The sequence below is a fragment of the Choloepus didactylus genome, chromosome 21 (assembly GCF_015220235.1).
Source record: "Choloepus didactylus isolate mChoDid1 chromosome 21, mChoDid1.pri, whole genome shotgun sequence".
Taxonomy (NCBI): Eukaryota; Metazoa; Chordata; class Mammalia; order Pilosa; family Megalonychidae; genus Choloepus; species Choloepus didactylus.
In genome coordinates this window covers 52,185,157-52,206,738 of record NC_051327.1, presented here as the reverse complement: position 1 = coordinate 52,206,738, position 21,582 = coordinate 52,185,157, and the positions used below count along the sequence as shown (strand labels likewise).

The 21,582-nt window shown below is 35.9% G+C and overlaps 1 protein-coding gene and 2 pseudogenes across 1 annotated transcript; 2 read left to right on the top strand and 1 right to left on the bottom strand.

Moving 5' to 3' along the window:
- Positions 1–1,956: 1,956 nt before the first annotated feature.
- Positions 1,957–2,902, top strand: LOC119517314 (annotated as a pseudogene).
- A 9,801-nt stretch (positions 2,903–12,703) lies between these two features.
- On the top strand, positions 12,704–13,639 carry LOC119517585 (olfactory receptor 1013-like). The gene has a single exon (XM_037814430.1). The coding sequence runs from the start codon at positions 12,704–12,706 to the stop codon at positions 13,637–13,639; it is 936 nt and encodes a 311-aa protein (XP_037670358.1).
- Positions 13,640–20,617: 6,978 nt separating this feature from the next.
- On the bottom strand, positions 20,618–21,425 carry LOC119517313 (annotated as a pseudogene).
- Positions 21,426–21,582: the final 157 nt, after the last annotated feature.

Below are 21,582 nucleotides of genomic sequence, written 5' to 3'. Positions count from 1 at the left end.
ACAACCCACACAATGGAGAAAATATTTGGAAACCCCATATCTGAAAAAGGATTAACATCAAATGCATATAAAGCAATCCTTCAATTTGATAATAAAAAAACAAACAGTCCAATTAAAAAAAATGGGCAAAAGACTTGAACAAACATCTCTGAAAGAAAATATACAAATGGCCAGAAAGAACAAGAAAAGATCCTCATAATCATTAGCCATCAGGGAAATGCAAATTAAAACCACGAGATACCATTTTACACCCATTAGAATGGCTGTCATGAAAACAGAAAATAAGTGTAGAAGAGGAAGCAGACAAAAAGGAACACTCATTAATTGCTGGTAGTGATGTAAAGTGGTGCAAATTCTGTGGAAGACAGTTTGGCAGTTCCTCAGAATGCTAAGTATAGAAGTACCATATGATATGGGAATCCCAATACTAGGTATATTCCCAAAAGAATGCAGTAGCTCAAACAGATACTTTCAGGCCAATGTTCATAACAGCATTACTCAAAATTACCAAAAGATGGAAGCAACTCAAGTGTCTATAAATCAATGAATAGATAAATAAAATATGGCATATGCATACAATGGAATATTATTCCACAGTTGAAAGGAATGAAATCCTGATACATGTGAGAACATTGATGAATCTTGAAGACATTATGCTGAGTGAAATAAACCAGACAAAAAAGGACAAATATCATATGAGTTCACTGATTTGAAACAATTAGAATAAGCAGATTCATGGACTCACAATCTGTAAAATAGGTTTCCTGGGTGTGGAGTGGGGATAGGGAATCATAAGTTAAGGTTTACAATGTACAGGGTTCCTATTTGGAATGATGGAAATATTTTGGTAATGGATGGTAGTGATGGTAGCACAACATTGTGAATGCAATTAACAACACTGAAATATATATCCTTATGTTTATTTAAAGGAGAAATATTAGGTTGTATATCTGTTAACATAATCAATAAAGAAAAAGTCCATGGAACTACACTACACAGTGAACTCTAAGATAAACTATGGGCTTTACTTAATAATACAAACATAAAAATGTGCTATCATCAATTGTAACAAATATTACACACCAATGAAAGATGTTCTTGGTGGGGCGATAGACGGGAATACTGTATTTTATGCATGATTGTTCTGCATAGCCACAACTTCTCTAATAATTAAAAAAACAAAACAAAGAGATTTAAAAAAAAGAAGTTCTTGAAAGAATGACTAGGGTTTGTATAAACTGTATCTTCATCCTTTTAGACAGGACACAAAGATTTTCTTTCTCAAATTCTCTTCCAAACAGGAATTTATATTTACACAATAGTTTATCCTCAAGTTGCCAATGAAGTCCCAGAACTGGTGAAAGCTTTAATATTTAAAACTATATTTTTTTATAAATTATAAAATTATAAAAATTATACTCATCATTTTGAATTATCTGCAAAATAATGTTACCACAAATTCATCACATTATATTTTAGTACCAAAGTTCTAGTGTTGAATATATAATAAGAAATAAAAGAAACTACATACCAATTACATGTAGTCATATTGGGAAAAAAATAGTGCCATATCTTTACAGGTCCTGATTTCAAGAGCAGTGTCTGTTTTTCTACCCTTTTATCCAGGATGGCCTTTTGGTTTATATGGACAACATAGGCTGTGCTGTGTGAATCTGGCAAGGCTGGGCTCAGTTAACTTTGAAATCTTCTCTTCTCACTTTTGGAAATTCTATCACCACCACATAAAACAAACTGGGCTAGCAATTTAGCAACCTGGCTCTGTTCTCTCTTTCGCCTGCATAAATTAAGAAGTTGTATAATTCTAGATAGGTAGGAATAAAAATCCTCAAATCTTGGTAATTTTTGTCTTATTGATGCCCTTGTTTACTTACAGTAGACGTGTCACTAAATCATTTATTTCCTCATAATTTTATTCAGGGTTTTTCCTCTGTGGACATGGAAGTGGGAAGTCACACCATTCTGTTTGAATTCCTCTTGGTGGGTTTCTTCTCTGATCCCCAGTTGCAGCTGATTCTATTTAGAATATTTCTGATGCTCCACTTGGTAACCTCATCAGGAGACAGGACCCTGGTTATCTTTATCTGCACTGATCCCCACCCATACCCACACATGTACTTTTTCATCAGGAATCTATCTTTCCTGGACTTCTGGTGCACATCTGCATATACCCTCCAAAATCCTATCCTTTTGTTTCTCAGAAGATAAAATTATATTCTTGGCTGGATGGGAGGCCCAGTTCTTCTTTTCCTGTTGTTTTTGCCTACACTGAGTGTTATCTTCTAGCAGCCATGGCTTATGACCATCACGTGGCAATTTTTTTTTAACCCATTACATTATTTGGGTACAATGTCTGGGTCTCTCTGTAATGGACTCATTGCTGGAATCTACTCAGAGTATTTCATAAATGCCATGGTCCATACCTGACAACACATTCCTTCTGAGATTCTATGGTAAAATTAGCATTGACCATTTATCATGTGATGGACCATGATTAGTAACATTATCCTGCATAGACACCCTGGTCTATGAAAAAGTCCTCCTGGGTGTGGTGGGCTTCACAGTCCTCTCCAGCATACTTGCCATCCTGATTTCCTACTTCAACATCCTCCTGACTTTCCTGAGGCTCCTCTCTGCCTCTGGAAGGTGCAAGGCCTTCTCCACCTGTGCTTCCCACCTGGTCTCAGCCATTCTCTTCCATGGGTCATTGCTCTTCATGTATTCAAGGCCAAGCTCCACCTATTCTCTGAAGAGACACAAAGTGGCTGCCCTCTTCTATACTGTGGTGAATCTGTTACTTAATCCTGTCATCTGTATCATGAGGAAAAAAGATGTCATAGAGGCTTTCAGGAAAGCAACATAGAGTATAAGACTACAAAGGTGAGATGTCATCCTTGTACTTTTTGCTAAATGTTCTCATCACATTTTCCTAATTATTGACTTATAGACATGTTTGTAATATATTTTCAATATTTCAAATAATTCCCACAAACTATACTGAAAAAATGATATGTGGAAACCATGTTTTAATTTTTATTGTTATCTTTTGAACATAACCTACTTTAACCTATTTTATTGGGTTGTGAGTTTTAGCAGGATAGTATTTTGCTTCTTTGCTGAAATAGATTTCCATTAAAATTTATCCTCTTGCTTGTTTTTAGAATTCTTAGGAAGAGATAAAATGATATGGATTTTTTGTGTATATGTATGTATGTGGCTTGACTTTGAAGCTTGGTAAGCAAATTTTATTGAATGAAGAGAAGATATGAAAAAGTTTCTAACAATAGACTACTAGAAATTTGATTCTAGATTTTAGAGATATTTATTTTCTGTGGTGCCCAATCTAATATATCTACTGCTATGATAATTACAACACAATAGGTTAGCATAAGGAACAAGATTTAATTGTCTAACATTTTCAGAAGCTGGAATTCTTGCTTCTTCCCAGGGTTTGATGGCATTCTGGAGGGCTGGATATCTTGGGATTCCTAGGCTTTCCTATCATATGGCCATGTCCTCTCCTTTATCTTCCAGGTTCCATTGACTTCCAGCTTCTACTCCTCAAAGTGGCTTTTTGTTCCTAAATTCTCCAATAATAACCTTGACACACAAACTCAATCAGTTGCTCCACACCTTAACCATCTTTTATTGTTCCCATCCACAATGGGTTCACACATACAGGTAAGGATTAAGATCAAGATTTCTTTTTCCTGGTGTTTGGTACACATTTTACCACAGTGTCCTTTACAAATTCCTTTATGAAGATCAAATTGAGTATATAGAAAAGAGATTTGTAAATCTTTTCTTTACTATGAACCGGACTTCACAAAGTTAAACAGAATGGCAATTGCATTTAAAATTACCTCATTAAAAAGTTTTTTCATATTATAGATATGCACTGTCCAAACTTCTAGAAGGTAACAGATAACAGATATTGTAACCTATCTCTGAACAGATACAGGAACTGAAACTGGCTCCCAGACCAGTGTGTACCACCTGCTCCCATGTCTGAGGGAAAAGAGGAAGTAATGAAGCAGGCATTGTTGATGCAGTAATTATTGGATGGTTGTTCCTTAATACTGCTAAAATTAGGCTCATGTATTTTTTGTTTGTTTGTTTTCTGTGATGCAGCTGATGACTGTTGCCCATCTGCTATTTCTAGACACCTGCTGCTCAAAATACTGGTGTCATACCCATTCATTCCAAAGGGCATCGTAGATGGTAACAGAAGCCTCTTAATAAAGCACAGCACCTCAAATTTATAGGTGGCATCCAACATTGGTGTATAATTGATCTCAGATAGCGTGATCATATCATTCCCTGGGAATACAATTTTATTGATACCACAATTAGTGACAGGGTAAGAAAACTCGTAGTTAAATTGCAGCACCCTTGTTGCAGGACAGTTATTTCCCAGGTATATATAACCAATTCTAATGTTTTCTACATTAGCATAATACTAAGCAAAGTTTTTAAAACTTGTTAAAACTGTAAAAATATCATTCTAAAGACACAGAATTATGTCTTTTTTAGGATTCTATATCAATGCAGAGATTGATTTCTTCCTCGATAGTGGGTACTCCACATTACTCTCCCTCCTGGCACGCAGCAATATGTAACCCCCTAGGGGAAAACAAAAACAAGTGGAACGAAAGGAAATAAAGAAATAAAAACCCATTATATTCTAGAATCAATGATTGTTTCCTTCTACCAGAAGACTTTATGGAGAAAGCTACTGCTCAATATTTTGCATATATCAGATATTATAGTAGATATTTTATTCAATATTCTACAACAATTCAAGTTAAGGATTATTAGTTACAATTTACTAATGAGAAGCTTGAAATTCAGTTGTTAAAACTTGGTTACTGGAAGATTATATTTATTTCTGAAATGAGCACATTAAAAAAATGAATCTGCATTAAAATTACTAATTGGAACCATTTCACCATACTTATTAGTGCTGAAATTTCTCATCTGTTTTTACACATGCACTATTTTCTAGCAACTCTGTGCCCTCTCTTTTTCCATCACAAAATCCTTAATATTCCTTACTCTTTTATTACCATAGAAGCTTTGAGAGTACTGACTAGAAGGATTTGGGGTATACTCCCCAAGCCTCAACATTCTATTAAAATTTTCTTCACAGGCAATCCATAGGTGAAAAACTAGCAACTGGTCAATCTTAGAGTAGATTGCCAAATAATACTTAATTCTTTTGGACCATAGACATACTAAATAATTGATTTATTACTTTTTTAAAACTGTAGAGATATTATACAGGTCTATATTCTATAGTAGATATTAAAGTCTGGCCATGAAAACAAAGAAACTGATGGAAAGAAACATCTTTCTCATTGAATTTCTTTTAATAGAAAATAGATAAAGGATTTTTTTTTTTTAAATGCTGTTCCCCAGTCCTTACTTGAAAGTTGCCCATTATCACTTAGCACAGATTTGGAAGATAAAAATTACATCAATTTAGATTTCAAATTATGTTAACATAAAGTGTTTATTCAGAGCCTCTTCACATCTTTTTTCCTCAAACATGGGGAAGACCAGTTTATAAAATGTAGAAATCATTTTGCCTCTTTCAAGGGAATAACTGAAATTTGGGCAAGAACAGATACAGAGAATACAGTCATAGTACAAGGTGACATAAATGAAGAGCGAGGAACAGGTAAAGAAATCTCTGAAGGGGCTGACATAGAGAAGATCCTCAAGATGGAGACAATGACGAGGTATGAGGCCAGTATGAGCACAGTGGGGGCAATGATATCTAAGGCCATAAGGAATAATAGTCCAGCCTGGTCTCTATTTCACACCACATGCTAACTTCACCAGGTCTGGGGCATCACAGCAAAAGTTATCAATGACATTGTCACCACAAATAAAACGTGAATGTGTTGCTGGTCTGTTATTGAGTTGATGAAGACTCCACTATGGGAATAGTTAAATAGAAAGATACACAATGTTCCTTGATAAGGATTAAACATAATTCATTGGGTTGGAAATGGCAACATAACGGTCATAGGCCATGGCAGCCAACAAGTAACACTCAGTATAGGCCAGCTCAGTGGAGAAGAACTGAGCTAGGCAGCCAGCAAAGGAGATGCTCTTGTGTTCACAGATGCAGGTCACTATGTTCTTTGGGGTATAGACAGAGGAATACCAGAGATCCACGAAAGACAGATACTCAGTGGAAAAATTCATAGTCTGGAGTCATTACGGATCCACACTATGAGAGAGGTATCTCCCATAGGTCCCCAGGAACACACCAAGGAACACGATAAACTACATCAATTGCAACAGAGGTTCTGTGGAGAAGTCCACCAGGAGATAGTCTCACAGTGATTGCTTTGCTCTCCATGCCTCAAAGAGACCTCACCTACAGGTGGAGTTGAGTGATATTTAATTCCTTCAGTAGTTATCAAACAATGGCATTTTCTGGGCCAGGGCCTGGTGATGTGGTCAAAACTATGTGTGTTAGAGGCAGGGAAAACTGAGAAGGCATCCTGCCTGATTTGGGCAGAAGAAGGGAGTTTCCTGAGTCTCAATTCTTTTTGGCAAGATGTTTTTAATACCAGGAATGTCATAATGCTGTTGGCAGTCAATTCAGTCTTTCAGAAAAATTTTCTTATCCCAGTTGCTGTTATATAGTTCCTGGGTTACAGCAGTGAAGATCATGATTGGCTCTTAATCTCATGGACTTTTTGTGTAAAAGGGAGAAATATATACTAAATTTTAAAAAGTACAAAAACATTTCCAAATAATATTGAATGCTATTAAGAAATCAAAAGTGTATTTTTGAAGAAATATGAACTGGCAGAGACTTTTATGTAAAATTATGGTTCCTGATGGTTGTAGATTCCTGCTGCTCCTCAGGATTTCATAGCTTGATAAATGACTAACTAGGCAATTAAAAAATATTGTGCATTGTAAAAATTGGGTATTATTTAATATGATGGAGATAAGTTTTGGGGAGTCTTTGATTTCCTGGGAAGACTGTTTTCAGTCATTATTTTGACTCTTACGCCATTTGGGATTGTGAAGAAGTTAAACTAAAGATACTTGTAAACTAAACATATTTTATGTATACCATATGTGTACCTCTGCATATTAAATTACATATGTACATAAATTCTGAATTTTTTCTCTTCCATTTGCCCCTCCAAATCAATTCTCCACCTTTTTCTATCCTCCTCGTGTTTGCTGTAGGAGGTAAGGCTGTATCATTTGTTTAAATGAACTCATCTACCCACCATCTTCTAATGGGTTTAGCCAATGGTTGTCACTAGTAGTAAGGAAGGTAAAGCATAGTGTTTTATCCTGGTACTTCCTTTCAAGATTGTTAGGTTCTGGTTAAATCCTTGTACAGCCCATAGCTTCTGCCAGAGAAATTTCTATCAAAATTCTTTCCCCATGCTTTTAACTCCTTTTTTTTCTCTCATCTGTAACTAGTAGCAGAAGCATATTATTGATTCAATCCACCATCTTTATTTCCCCAAGCTTTTGGACTCTTTCCTTTATAGTAATAGAGATATTCTGCATCTCAGTCATAGTGTTTCTAAGTCCCCATTGATATTATTATATCATGCAACATCCACCTTTGTACAACAGCTTTAAAATCCATTCCCAGGCATGCCCCAAGATCCTGCTTATGAGAATTAGCAATATCTCACCTTTCCTCAAGTGTACTTGCCATGTCCTTCAAGAGCAGTATGTCTAATTCCCATCAGGGTTATATCTGGATATAACTCTCCTTTGGGCCTAGAGGAAAAGAAGTATGTTGAGGGTAAGGACTGAGAAGACACTGGCATCACTTGCAAGTCAACTGCCCTAGATGGCATCATCAAAGGTTTTGTTCATTTCTTTTCCCGTGGGTAAAACTATTTCCTTGAGATAGAGGAGAAGGGACTATTTTCACAAATACAGAAATTTCAGGGATATTTGGGTTTCAAATTCTCAACACCATCTCTTACACATGCTATTTCTCAGATATCACTCAGATTCATGTCATCAGGTCCATTTTTATCCACCCAGTACAAGTGCCATCAGCTGTCATTTGTGTTTCTGTAAGTCATCTGACCTGGCTCTCTCTGCCTTCAGACTTCTGTTTTTCACATTGAGAGGAGATTTTTGTTTTAAGTTTTGTCTTGACCACAGCATGCAGCTTATAAAACTCGTCACTGTTTCCTGATTGAAGACACACTCGAAAATCTTTAATATGGGCTAGTCAGTCTATATTTTGTCTGACCCTGCCCACTACAACTGCCTAATTCAATGCTGCTTTATTTATCTCTTTATGGCCCAGTCATTCTAGATGTGTTTTATTATTATTGTTATTACTATTATTATTATTAGAGATGTTATGCATTTACAGAAAATCATGAATAAAATACAGGATTCTCAAATTCCCATGCACAGCCCTGTGATTAACACATTGCATTTGTTTGATACATTTGTCACGATGGATGAAAGAATATTTTTATAACTGCACTATTAACTGTATTCAATGGTTTAACTTATGATTCACTGATTGTTTAGTGCAAATTCAAGAATCTTAAAAAAGTTTTTAATTCTATTACCAGATATACTTCATTTTATTTTTCTCCAGTTAATGACTTTTCTCACCTTGGAGCTTGGTCTTTGATATACCTTCTGCCTGACATCTCCCCCCATCCTCTCTGCAGCCTGCCACCCCACCCAATTCACCCTCTCTTATTAGTGATCTCCTATTAACATCCTTCTTTTCTCAGACTAAATATTTCAGATAACTATACCCTAAGATCCTTCACTTTGTCAGCCCTTAGGTCATCTTAAAGATTCTTTGTAGCATTAGTCATGACTTATAATTATAAATTTATATAATTATTTGATTATTTCCCTCTTGAGGCTGTGAGCTACACAAGGATAAACTCTTCCTAAATTTTCTTTTTATTATTTTTGTTTTACTTGCCTTTGATATTTTTAGTTGATGTTGAAAGCTGGGGGGTGTGTGAGTTTAAATATATTTCTCTTCATCACACAACCAGTGAATTATAGACCTGGAATTCATGCTTAGACAAACTTTGTCCTGACTTTGTATCTTAAACCTTACTAAGCTAACCTAAGTCCTTCCTTTGCCTCATTGTTTTATCTCCTTCAATATCTTACTCAGTGTTGGGCACACAGGAGTTGCTCCATAAATATTGCAATTTATGAATGAATCAATGTACTCACGGTCTGATAATGTAGATGGCATTTGCAGTAACCATATGTCTTCCTGGTATTCAACAAATTCAGTCTCTTAATTTCATCATCTGTTAATTAGGACAATTTTATCAAGTGATAGTCATCATGTGTCAGGACTGAAGTTCTATGGTCCTTGATTTGTCATTATTATTATCATCATCATTATGATCTACAAATAATTCTTGAGCATTTGCTATTTGGGCACTATCCAGTTTGGTTACTCTTTTCTGCTAGTTTCTTTTTACATAAATGCATAAATGATACAAATTAAATAGGCTTTTTTATGTTAATTTGACCAATTATATTCCTGAAGAATGATCTCTTCCAGAAAGACAAATAAGCCTTATAATTGGTTGCTTAACATCAAAACAGAATTGAAGATCTTTACATTTAGCAGCATATCCCTAAGGGATGCTCAAACTTATATGTTCTCCCAGGATTTTTACCACTGGAAAGAGGATGCTTGGAGTGAATAGAGGCCCTTTCTATTCTAAGGTAAGGTGGGAAGTTCTGGAACTTCATCCAAATTCACATGAAGTGCCTATTCAAATTCATGACATGAAGTTTTGCATTTAATCAACTAGAGGAAAAAGTATAGTAAATCACAATATAGACAAAAGACAAAAAAGGTTCTCCGTGTAATCAGATCATACTATGATTCCACTTCTTTGAAATAAGATATTTTTGAAATAATATTTGATGGAAAAAGATAAAGCTTCCCAAGTGTCCTCTCTTCAGTCCTTTCTTCATCAATCAGTGAAATAGTGAATTAGATATGACTTGACATCCTTGATTGATGTTTTTATTGTCATAAACCCTCTATGGTCCTCACCAACTGCTTTCCCTGATGTTATATTGCAGGGGTTGTGTTAATCCTTTGAGTAGGTTTATGTCTAGAAAAATTGAATGGGGTCTATCTTTCATGACATTAAAATGTTTCTTTTTCTACGTAATGCATCGAACAGGAGCTCCTTAAAAGAAGAAGTGAAATTATACGCCTTTTAGGATAATACTGTACAGCTATAATTAATGTATAATTCAAGGAATACCTGATTAACATACCAAAGGGAATTTCAGACAGTAGGTACTTTTATCCTTGAAAGAGCTGAGAAATCACATTGAGATCAGCTCTTTCCACATGATGAGTCCTAGAGGAAGATACTTCTTAGAAAGATTTCTGGTGAAGAGAGATGTTTGATAGATGCGAAGGAAGGAGAGATTTTTTTATTTTTTCATGGAGAGAGCTTTCCAGCATCCCTGAATCTAACAAGGCATGCAGCTCAAGAAAACTCTCCTTTGTGTCTCTACAGATAAGATTGTATATGGAAACTATTAAATAATTATGGATTTTTTTTCACTCTTTCTCATTATAAGGGATCTCTGGAGAAATGATTTTTGAAGTTAGTATCAAGAAATGTAATATGTTGCCTGAATTTATGGTTGATTATTTGTCTAATGGACACTCTTAATTGTATACACTGGGCTGTAGGAAGTGTCAAATCACTTCAGGTCCACAAAGAGTCATGGATTGGACATTTTGGTGGGTGACAGGTTTTATCTTTGTTTCCACCTTATACATTGTTCATAATATTCCTGTTCACATGGATGAACATTTAATTCATGCTATTTACTTGTATTTTGTGTTTCACAGTAACCACCTTAAAGCCATTTTTACATGTATAAGCCTTGATATACATATTCTTATATATATACATTTGCAAATATTAATTTGATACTTTAATAATTGTTGAAGAAAACAAAAGAAGTTAGGGAAGAACTCTGTCTTACAATTTTCATTTCAAACTCCTCTTTGCAAACAAGCACATCAATTTTCCAGCTTTTGTAAAAATTCTGTTTTTGAAGAATGGGCGGTTTCTTTATGAAACACCACAAAAGTCTGGGAGTCATACATGGGTATAAATGGAAATCTTGAGGGTTAATGCAAATATATCTGAAGGAGGAATTTTCTAAGATGAAGTTATGAAATTATAGAGAAATCAACATCTAATTTTAAATTTCCAGTTTTTCAGTGGACATTCTTACATCTGTGATCTCATTAGAATTCATAAAATTCTACTGAACTAAGAAAGGCAAGTGAGACAATAGAGTTCAGTGGGGGATATTTCATTTAAACATGACAGCGGCCAGCTGAGAACAGAATACCGGTCTCTTGATTCTGGACATTTGGCTGCTTTCAAGAATACACTTTGTTAAAAACAAAATTACCATTCAATAGCCCTAAACTCTGAAGGGAACTAAAATGTCACTTATGACAATCCTCTTTCAGATACAAGGAAGAATTTTTACTTTAACATAATTATGAATAAAACTTTGTTTTAATAATCACATATTATAAATTCTTAGCAATCTAATGGGAATAAATTGTCTCTAATCAAATTGGAGGGTTTTTAAGGAGAACTCTTTACTTTTTTAGTATAATTTTAGGTCTGTGCCTGGCATAATGGCCAAATTAAGATTTGTTTTCCTAGTTAAAAAAATTATTAAGCCATGTTCATACAGCAAAAATGATAGGCACTCTGTGAATGGAGAACCCTGGTGATTACAATTTTGTTCTTTACTGTATAGCGACATAGGGTCCTCCAGGTTGTCACACAGACAAGCAGAGATGGCACTTCCCCCATTGTTGGCAACACTCCAGTTTCCTGCTTTTACCCCTGAGGGGAAAGGATTCCCAGTGTTCCCTCACTGCTCAAAACAAATCATTGTGCCAGTTTTATTTACCTCTTAATTCTTTAAAATATTCCACCAGTAATATGAACACGAGTATCCATCAATTAATATTTTCTTACTTTTCCTCATTTATGTGGTTCATAAATGTATCTAAGGAAATTTTTACACAAGAATTTTTATACAAGAGTTTCATATTTTCTACTTCGTTAAAAACTTTGTGCTGAGTTATGGAGAAAAAAAAAGGTGAATTAAATATAATTATTGCCTTCAAGGAAATTATAGTCTAGTGACCTTCCAAATTATTCCAAAATATAGGTAGTATAATAAATTTAATTTTTACATGCAAATCTCTGGATGGAAAAAGGGCAAAGGGAAGCTATATCAGAGCAAATTTCAAATTCTCTTCTTTCATATTATTTACATGGTCCCCAATTAACCTAAGTAAAGCAGAAGAGAAGATAATCAACTCACACTCCCCAGAAAATGATCAAAAATTACATAAAACATACAAGATGACACACACTTTGTAATGGGCATCATAACAGATCTTATGACAACAGCACAGGACTGGTTCTCCAGCTATCCAGAAATGAATAACAATTCAGCACGAACATGTCTTACCATAAGCCATTTAGATGTGTCAATTGGGATTTTTAATGATCTAAAATGGCAAATGATGGGAGGAGAGGGATATTGGATCTTAAATCATGACATACTTATTGGTCTTTTCCCAGAAAGGGACTTCAGAAATCCAAAGTCAATGGAAGGGAAAAATTTCACCAAAGTGAAGGAGTTCATTCTTTTGGGGTTCACAGTTGACTTGCAGTTACAGAGAATACTCTTTTTGATCTTCCTTATAACTTATGTCTTCAGTCTTTTGGGGAATATCACCCCGATTTCTCTGATCTGTGCTGATTCTCGACTCCACACACCCATGTATTTCTTCATTGGGAACCTGTCGTTCCTGGATATCTGGTATTCTTCTGTCTATGCCCCTCAAATCCTGATGACCTGCATCTCCAAAGACAAAAGCATCTCCTTTGCTGGCTGCTTGGTTCAGTTCTTCTTCTCTGCTGGGCTGGCTTATAGTGAGAGTTATTTGTTGACTGCTATGGCTTATGACCGCTATGTGGCCATCGCCAATCCCCTGCTTTATTACCAGGCAATGTCCCCGAGGTTATGTGCTAGTCTTGTTGCAGCTTCATACTTTGGTGGCTTTCTTAACTCAACTATCATCACCAGCAAAACATTTACCCTGAGTTTCTGTGGCAACAATGTCATCGATGATTTCTTCTGTGATCTGCTCCCTCTTGTCAAGCTGGCATGTGATGTGAAGGAGAGCTACCAGGCTGTGCTCTATTTCATACTGGCCTCCAACATCATCACTCCCACTGTACTTATTCTTGCCTCCTATCTCTTCATCATTGCTGCCATTTTGAATATCCGCTCTACCCAAGGCCGTCTAAAGGCTTTTTCCACTTGTGGCTCACATCTGACAGCTGTCACCTTGTACTATGGCTCAATTCTCTTCATTTACTCCAGACCAAGCTCTAGTTATACCCTGGAACGGGATAAAGCGGTGTCCGTGTTCTATACTGTGGTTACTCCAATGTTGAACCCTTTGATTTATAGCTTAGGAAATAAAGATGTGAAAGCTGCCCTGAAGAAAATGTTGGATAGAGACAAGGTATCTTAAATGAAAATAATTGGTAAACAATGATGCTAAATTTTACAAATTATCTCCATATTGTTGTAAATATCTTGAAGCCTCAGAAACAAATAAAGCAAGTGAACAAGAAGTCATTAGATAATGTGACACATCTGTTTGTTTTTGTATTTTAAGCTGTTTACTAATGTATTTGCGTGTGTTTTGAAAATATTGTTGGATACATAGGGATGTGTCTTTTGGAAAGGCTGCTTTCTGTTTTCTTGGAACATAGTCTATAACTCCTCATATTTTGAAATACTTAAAAGAAAACCTGATTTATTTTGTCAGTTCATAGATTGCCTGTATGTATTTGTAATCTTATGTGTCAATTGGAATAATAAAATTGGTTGGGGAAATATTGGTAGGATTAGATGTTTTTATGACTTGCTTTATCATTTGCTGGAGAGAAATCAGGAGGGTAAATTGAGAAATCTTACTTCAAAATTACTGTACTTCTTTTTGAGAGAGAATGAATTTGGATTTTTAAGAAAATGATGTATAAAATTAACTAGTAAAAAGTTTCATTTATTTATTTTTCTGATTCTTGCTTGCTGACTTGCCATGATATAAAAACAACAGACTTTCTTAGATCATGAGAGAACCCACATCTCTACTGAGGTCCCTATGAGTTTCCAGCAATACAGTTTTCCCCCTAAGATTAAAGAATCAATGGCATAACTATAGCAAGTGTATGAGAGAGACAGAAATAGATGAAATACAATAGACGATAAATGATAGATAGATAGATAAATAGATAGATAGATAGATAGATAGATAGATAGATAGATGATAGATCGATAGATTTAAAATTGAAACTTTAAACCAAAGGGCAAGAATCAGAGTGACATTTTCTACTGGGTGAAGCAGTGATGTGTAAACACCAAGATTCACTGAATGGTTGTATTTCTTTGCTAGTTCAGTTTTATTCATGAAAATTTATAATTAAAATGGATAATATTTTATTGTGATGCGTGATATTTCATAGGTGCAGCAACATTTTAAAATATAAAACAAGAGGTTGTGTCAACACTAAAAAGTCCCTGTTGTTGGTTTACAAGATATAGATAGGTGTTTGCTGAAGGACAAGACAAGGAAGGATGGCCTGACCTGAGCAAAGAGCACATGGCAAGAAGCAAAATTATGGTACATGACATATTCTAGAAATCAAATGAGCATTACTTCAAAAGTCTTTCTATGATCAGAAACATTTAATGTTTATGTTCTGACATACCCTAAGGTCAATTTTTAATGAAATACTCCTTATTTCATCATATCCTAAATAATTTACTATCCTCAAACTACTATTGAATTCTAATTGAGTCTTTGGAGTCTGAGGTAAATTATTCTGGGTTGTCATATGGAATCCATCCAAAAGGGCTGTGGAATAAATACCTATATCAAATCCAGCAAAGACAATCAAAAAGATCAGAGGACAGGAAAAGGAGTGACATTTCCAGGAAATTGCCTTTCTGAGCAAGAATAACTACCTAGAATGAAGACAGCAAAGTGTTTTGGCCTCTCTGTGTCTTCAGCTAACATCCAATTTATGGGAGTGAATATATTATGGCCCCTGAGCAAATACCAGACTGAATTTCCAATTTGAGATGAGGGTCAGATACATCATTGGGTGGCACCCTATTTTAGAAGACCACATACGAATGTGTAAGTTTGCATGTGGGGGTGGGTGTGTGTGGGTGTGTGTGTGTGTGGCACCAGAGGGATCCTTTGAGAGCCAGGTCAGACTCAGTAGCCCCATTCCACTTAAGGGTAAAATTATTCCTGAATATAAACACAACTACCATTTATTCTTCCTGGAAATACTTATCACATATCAATTAGTTAGTAGGAACTGTTCCATGTGATGGAGATATCTCACTAAAAAAAAAGTGTTCTGCCTTTTTGGATGTTACATTCTTGTGTGAGAAAAAGGTGATAAGCTTAGTAAGTGGGAGTTAGAGGATCCAATTGATACAGGGGAACACAGAGTAAAGTAGAGCATTGTAATAAGGATGGAGAGTCTTGGTGGAGGTGAACCTGGAATTTTAAACATAGTAATTAGAACAAGCATTAGTGAGAAAATGACATTTGAAAGGGATTTAAGTACATGTGGGTGTGCCATGCAATTATTTGGGAGAAGCATCTTCCAGGCAGAGGAAATAAACAATTCAAAATCTCTTATGTTAGGACATGGTTGGAATTTTTGAAAAGCAGAGAGAAAGCCAGCTAGGCAGGAGCAGAGTAAATGTTGGGGCAGATGTTAGGAGATGAAAATACTTATTAATGGAGGGTCAGCTTATACAGAAACCTGGGTGCCTTGTATGAATTTGACTTTAGAGTAAAATGGGAGCACTTACAGGGTACAGGAGAGATATGATGGAACATTTTTAATTAAAGGACCATAGGCTATAGAGAGTGGAGGTTGAGGGGTATAGAACAGTTATGAGATTACTACAATATGTTTGACAAAAGATGTTTGGATCCAGCGGTAGCAGTGGAGGTGGTGACAAAAGCTAATATTTTTGCCTTGTGAATCTAGAATGGTGGAATTTTATTTACTGATCTAGGGAATAAGGAGATAGATCAATTTTGGGAAGTGAAATGTAGGAATTCACTTTTAAACATGCTAAGTTTAATATATCTATTAATCATATCTAATAATTAAAGAATGTTAAAACTGGAAAGAAATTTAGGTATCTTCTAAGTATGGAGTTTTTAATATGATTATCATAACCAGAAATTCCAGTGGTAGATTTCTCTTAATTTGCAATCCTTCTAAAGTTTTATATTTATTCAGATGTGCATTTTGCTGGAACAATCTTTTCTTTTTCTAAGTTGTTCCATAATTCTTCCCAGAGGAAGAAATATTTAAATGAGACCTCAAAAACTGAGATGCATTGATCCATATGGCAAACCACTGTAGGGGTATGGACAGAAGGGAGAGCAACCCTGTCAGAAGAAACAGAATGTATCACAGTCCTCATATGGTAGAGAGCTGGTGAGTACAAGGAACCAAGAGAGAGTACATAAAGGTGATGTAGAGCAAGGTTAGCAACAGAGGAGCTGGAAGGGTCACCAGATCACAAAGAGTTTGTGGCCATATTAAGGATCTTTGATTTCAGTCCAACACATATGGAAGCCATGATCGTTATGAGGAAGTCCCTGGATCAGACTTACATACTCAAAGTTCATTCTGACTACAGGCTAGGAACTGAACTGAAGTGAAGCAAGGAGCTAGACACTCTAAAACCCTCATACCTCTGTCACTGGTTAAGCCCTATCCCTTCATAAATTCAGGCAAAGAGGCATTATGAAATTCTAGAAAGAAGGACTAGGGATTGTATAAACTGTGACCTCATCCTTGCTGACAGAACACCAAAATTGTCAGTCTCAACCTCTCTCATCAAGCAGGAATTTGTAATTGCCTTCTCCAGAGGCAAAACAAGAATTACAGTATACTTTCATTCCTGACTGAATTATTTTACATTAAAATGAGCTCTTTGAGTCACAGATCTAAATTTCCTTGTAAAAACAAATGATAATGTGGCAGAGACAGTTCAGTGTAACCACTGAGATAGTGACTTTATAACCCAACAGTTTGTACTTCATTTATATAATAATCATAAATTCCTGGCAAGATAATATGATTTCCAGCTTGAAGAGGCTCAGAAAAATGTTTTAGTGTACAAATGGCAATAGAACAGTGCAATATTTCCAGCTCTAAAGCTCCTAAGTTGTGCAATATTATTATGGGAAACCCAGTCATGTGAATAATTTAGTTTGGTTGAAAAGGAGACAAGTAGCTAGACAGAAGGTTGTAAAGGGAGTCTGAATTTGTGCTAATGAGCATTTTATGTGCTAATGTGGTGAGATCCCTTATATATTAATATTTGGAGGAATGGAATGCCTTTCAGGATTCCAGGACATATTTACCCAAGTTAGCACCCAAATCACATCTTCTGGAAACCTTATGATTATATTAGAAAAACTGGGTACACCCATATCTCACTTCCTGATAGGATAGAATGATAGACTTCAATTTATGGCCTTCATCTGTATTTTAGGTACATTACCTCCAGATGAGCTCAAGGGTCAATATTCTGAACATTGAAATGAATCACAATCCTTTCTTGGTTTCACCTTCCTCTCACTGATTATTATAGACAGGTGGAATGTCAGCTGAGCACTGAGTCCATCAGCTCTAATTTGGTATTGATACTAGTTTTACATAGATGTCACCTCTTAGTTTTTCCTGAGTTCTTTGGAGCTACAAGACATAAAGTTTGAAGGTTTCATGTTTTCTCAATGCCTTGACATCAAAAAGTGTGCTCTTCTTAATGATCCACATCTCTGCTATGAAAAATGCCCTAGGTACTCCTGTAAATCTCAAAACAATTGGATGATACTGGAAAACAAAGCATTCTTCACAAAAATATTTGTATAGGTGTCTTTAACAGAAAAAAGAAATTCAAGTTGTCACAATGTTACCAACACCTCCTTTGTGAAGAGAACAAGAGAGAAAAATATTCTTCTATAAGAATGCAGAATGGCTTGTTTTTTGAGAGCATGGATCCTAGATTAAAAAACATATATATGCATTGAAACATCAGCTCCATGAAATTTACTAGCTCTATGAACTCGGACATGTTCCTCAAGAAGGAAGTTTCCAAAATTATCCCTGTGCGACAGCAAATTCTTGCTAACCAGAAGCCTTCGACCCTGCCTTGGACCCTGGACTAGGACTTAAGTGCTCCAAGGAAGTAGCCATTTCCATCCATGGGGCTGTCTTTCTGGCCATGCTCTTCATTGTCCCTGAGTACCTGGGTTGCTGGGGGAACAAAATTGGAAAACCTCATTCTGTCTCATGCAAGGTGAGAGGATGTTGAAGCTCTGTGCTGCTACACCATCATCCCCACCCCCAGAGGCACTGGCATTTTCTTGGCCCCATGCCAAAGAAGCTGCTGCTAATGGCTGGTATTGACAACTACTACCCCTCAGTCAGGGCCTGTGTGGTCACCCTGGGTACCTTCACCAAATCCACCTCCAACACCCACAGATTTTCTCATCCCCAAATCCCGGACACAGACTCTGTTTGCCAAGAATCCATCTCAGGAACTCATTGACCATCTTGTCAATGAGTCTTGGTGCAAAGGACCCAGCATCTTTTCTGGGCACCATCATGGTTTTTATACAAGAAAAATAAAGTGTTTCCCACCTTATGAAGGCATAGCTCATCTATTTCCTGGAGAGAGACAAGGTGGCTGCCTTGTTCTACACTATGTTAAACACATTGCTCAGTCCTCTCTTATAGTGTGAGGAACCAAGAAGACAGGGAGACTTTCAGGAGATAAACACAGACTATGACCACAAAGATGAAATGACATTGTTTTTTGCTGAATATTCTCATTGCACTTTCCAATTATTGACATATATATTTGTAGGCATTATTATAAAAGAAATTTTACATAAAACAATGAAATAATGAGTAAACCACTCTTCAACTTTTATTTTTTGTTATGATGTAAGATATTTTATACCTATAATAGTAGGCTGTTGATATTCAGCAGTATTGTATTTTGCCACTTTGTAGGATTAGGTTTTCCTCAACATTTGTCTACGTTTGCCTTTCAGAGTTCTTGGAAAGAAAAAAAAAGTTTGAAATGTTTTGCATGTATGTATTTTGACTTTGAAGTCTGGCAAGCAAACTGTATAGGATAAGGAGAAGTTATGGAATATTAAACTTTTGGAAATTTGCTCTAGATTTTATAAATATTTAAGTAAGTTGTCCCCTCCAAATTCCTTCCAAGAACTTGAATGGATTATCTAGAAAATATTTGTCTGAACTTTGTACCTTATGAAACAGCATCTTATTAAGCAAAGAGCTTACTCATTGTTTAGGCAATAAAAATATTGTTCTGAAACCACAGAATGATGCCTTGCTTAGGGTTATGTATCAATCTGAAGTCTGATCTCTCCCACACATAATGGGCATTGTATAGTCCTCTTCTTCATGGCGCAAAATCATATAACTTCAGTAGGGGGAAATAAGAGTAAGTGCTATTGAATGAAATAGACAAACAAAAATCCACTGTATTCTGGACTCAATGATTGTTTTCTTCCAACAAAAGACCATGCAAAGTAAACTGGCTGCTCAATAACTGGCTTTAGCAGATTTTTTGAAGGTATTTTATTCAGTACTCTCTACAACACTGCAAGTTAAGGATTATTAGCTGCATTTTACAAAAGAGAAGCTTGAAATTCATTTGTTAAAATATTGGTTTTTGAAAGATTGTAGCTCTTTCTGAAATGAGAACTTTTATAAAATTAATCTCAATTGAAATTTTCAACAAATTATAGGTATTTCACCATGTGTATTAGCTCTGACATTTTTGATCTTTCCTTTTATCTGCATTTATTTTCAATTTCCTGACTGCCTTCAGTTTTTCATCACAAAATTCTTAACATTTCTTATTCTTTTATCATAACAGAAGCCCTGAGGGTCCTTGACTAGAAGGATTTGGGGTATAGTTCACAAACCTCAATAATCCTTTAAAATGTTCTCACATTCACTTATTACCCATAGAGGGAAAAACAAAATACAGGGTCAATTTAGAGGGCATAGTCATATAAACTTTAATTCATTGGGATCCTAATATATTGCATACTCTTCAGTTCTGTATTAAATAAAATTATTGCTTAAAAAAGCTATAGTAAGATGATACTGGATCTATGTTCTATAGTTCATCACAGAAATAGATCAGTAAAACAAAGGAAAGAATCTAAAACAAAGAAGTCACACCTTTTTCATTGAATTTCTTTTCATAGAAAAAATGACTTTTTAATCCTAGTTCCCCATCCTTTCACTGAGCATTGCCCATTATATCACAGAACTAATGTAAAAAAAAAAAAAGAACTACATCAATTTAGACTTCAGATTGTGCTATCTTGAGGAGTTTTTTTCAGAGTCTGTTACACATCCTTATTCCTCAGACTGTAGATCATGGAGTTCAACATGGGGAAGACCACACTGTAAAATGCAGAAACCAATTTGTCCCTCTCAAGGGAATAGTTAGAACTTGGACGAGAGTAGATGTGGAGAATAGAGCCATAGTACAAGGTGACAGAAATCAAGTGGTAGGAGCAGGTGGAGAAGGCTTTGAGTCGGCCCTGTGTGGAGTGGATCCTCAAGATGGCGGCAATGATGAAGAGGTAGGAGGCCAGTATAAGCACAGTGGGGGTGATGACATTGGAGGACAGGAGGAAGAGCACAGCCTGGTAGCTCTCTTTCATATCACATGCCAACTTCACCTGGGGAGGGACATCACAGAAAAAGTCATCAATGACATTGTCACCACAAAAATATAATGTGAATATGTTGCTTCTCAGTCTTATTGCATTGACAAAGCGTCCACTAGAGGACTATAGAACTAATTGAATTAAATTAAATTAAATGCACAATTTCCTTGACATGGCTCAAGCATACAGCAGGGGGTTGGAACTGGTAACATAATGGGCATAAGCCATGGGAGCCAACAGGTAACACTCTCTAAAACCTAGCCCAGCAGAGAAGACAAACTGGGCTATGCAGCCAGAAAAGGTGATGCTCTTGCCTTCAGAGATGCATATCACTGGGATCTTTGGGGTGTAGACAGAGGAATACCAGAGATACAGGAAAGACAGATTCCCATTGGAAAAAATGCATAGGCATATAGATTCCAGGGTCATAACAGATCTGCAATGTGAGAAAGGTTATGTCCCATAAGATCAATGGCAACATAGGGTTTCTGGTGAATTCCACCAGGATATAGTCAGTCCCATATTGATTATTTTGCTCTCTATGGCTAAAAGAGTCCTCACCCACAAATGGAGTTGTGGAATGTTTAATTCATTCAATAGTTATCAATTGACAGCTGGGCCAGGGCCATGTGAAATGG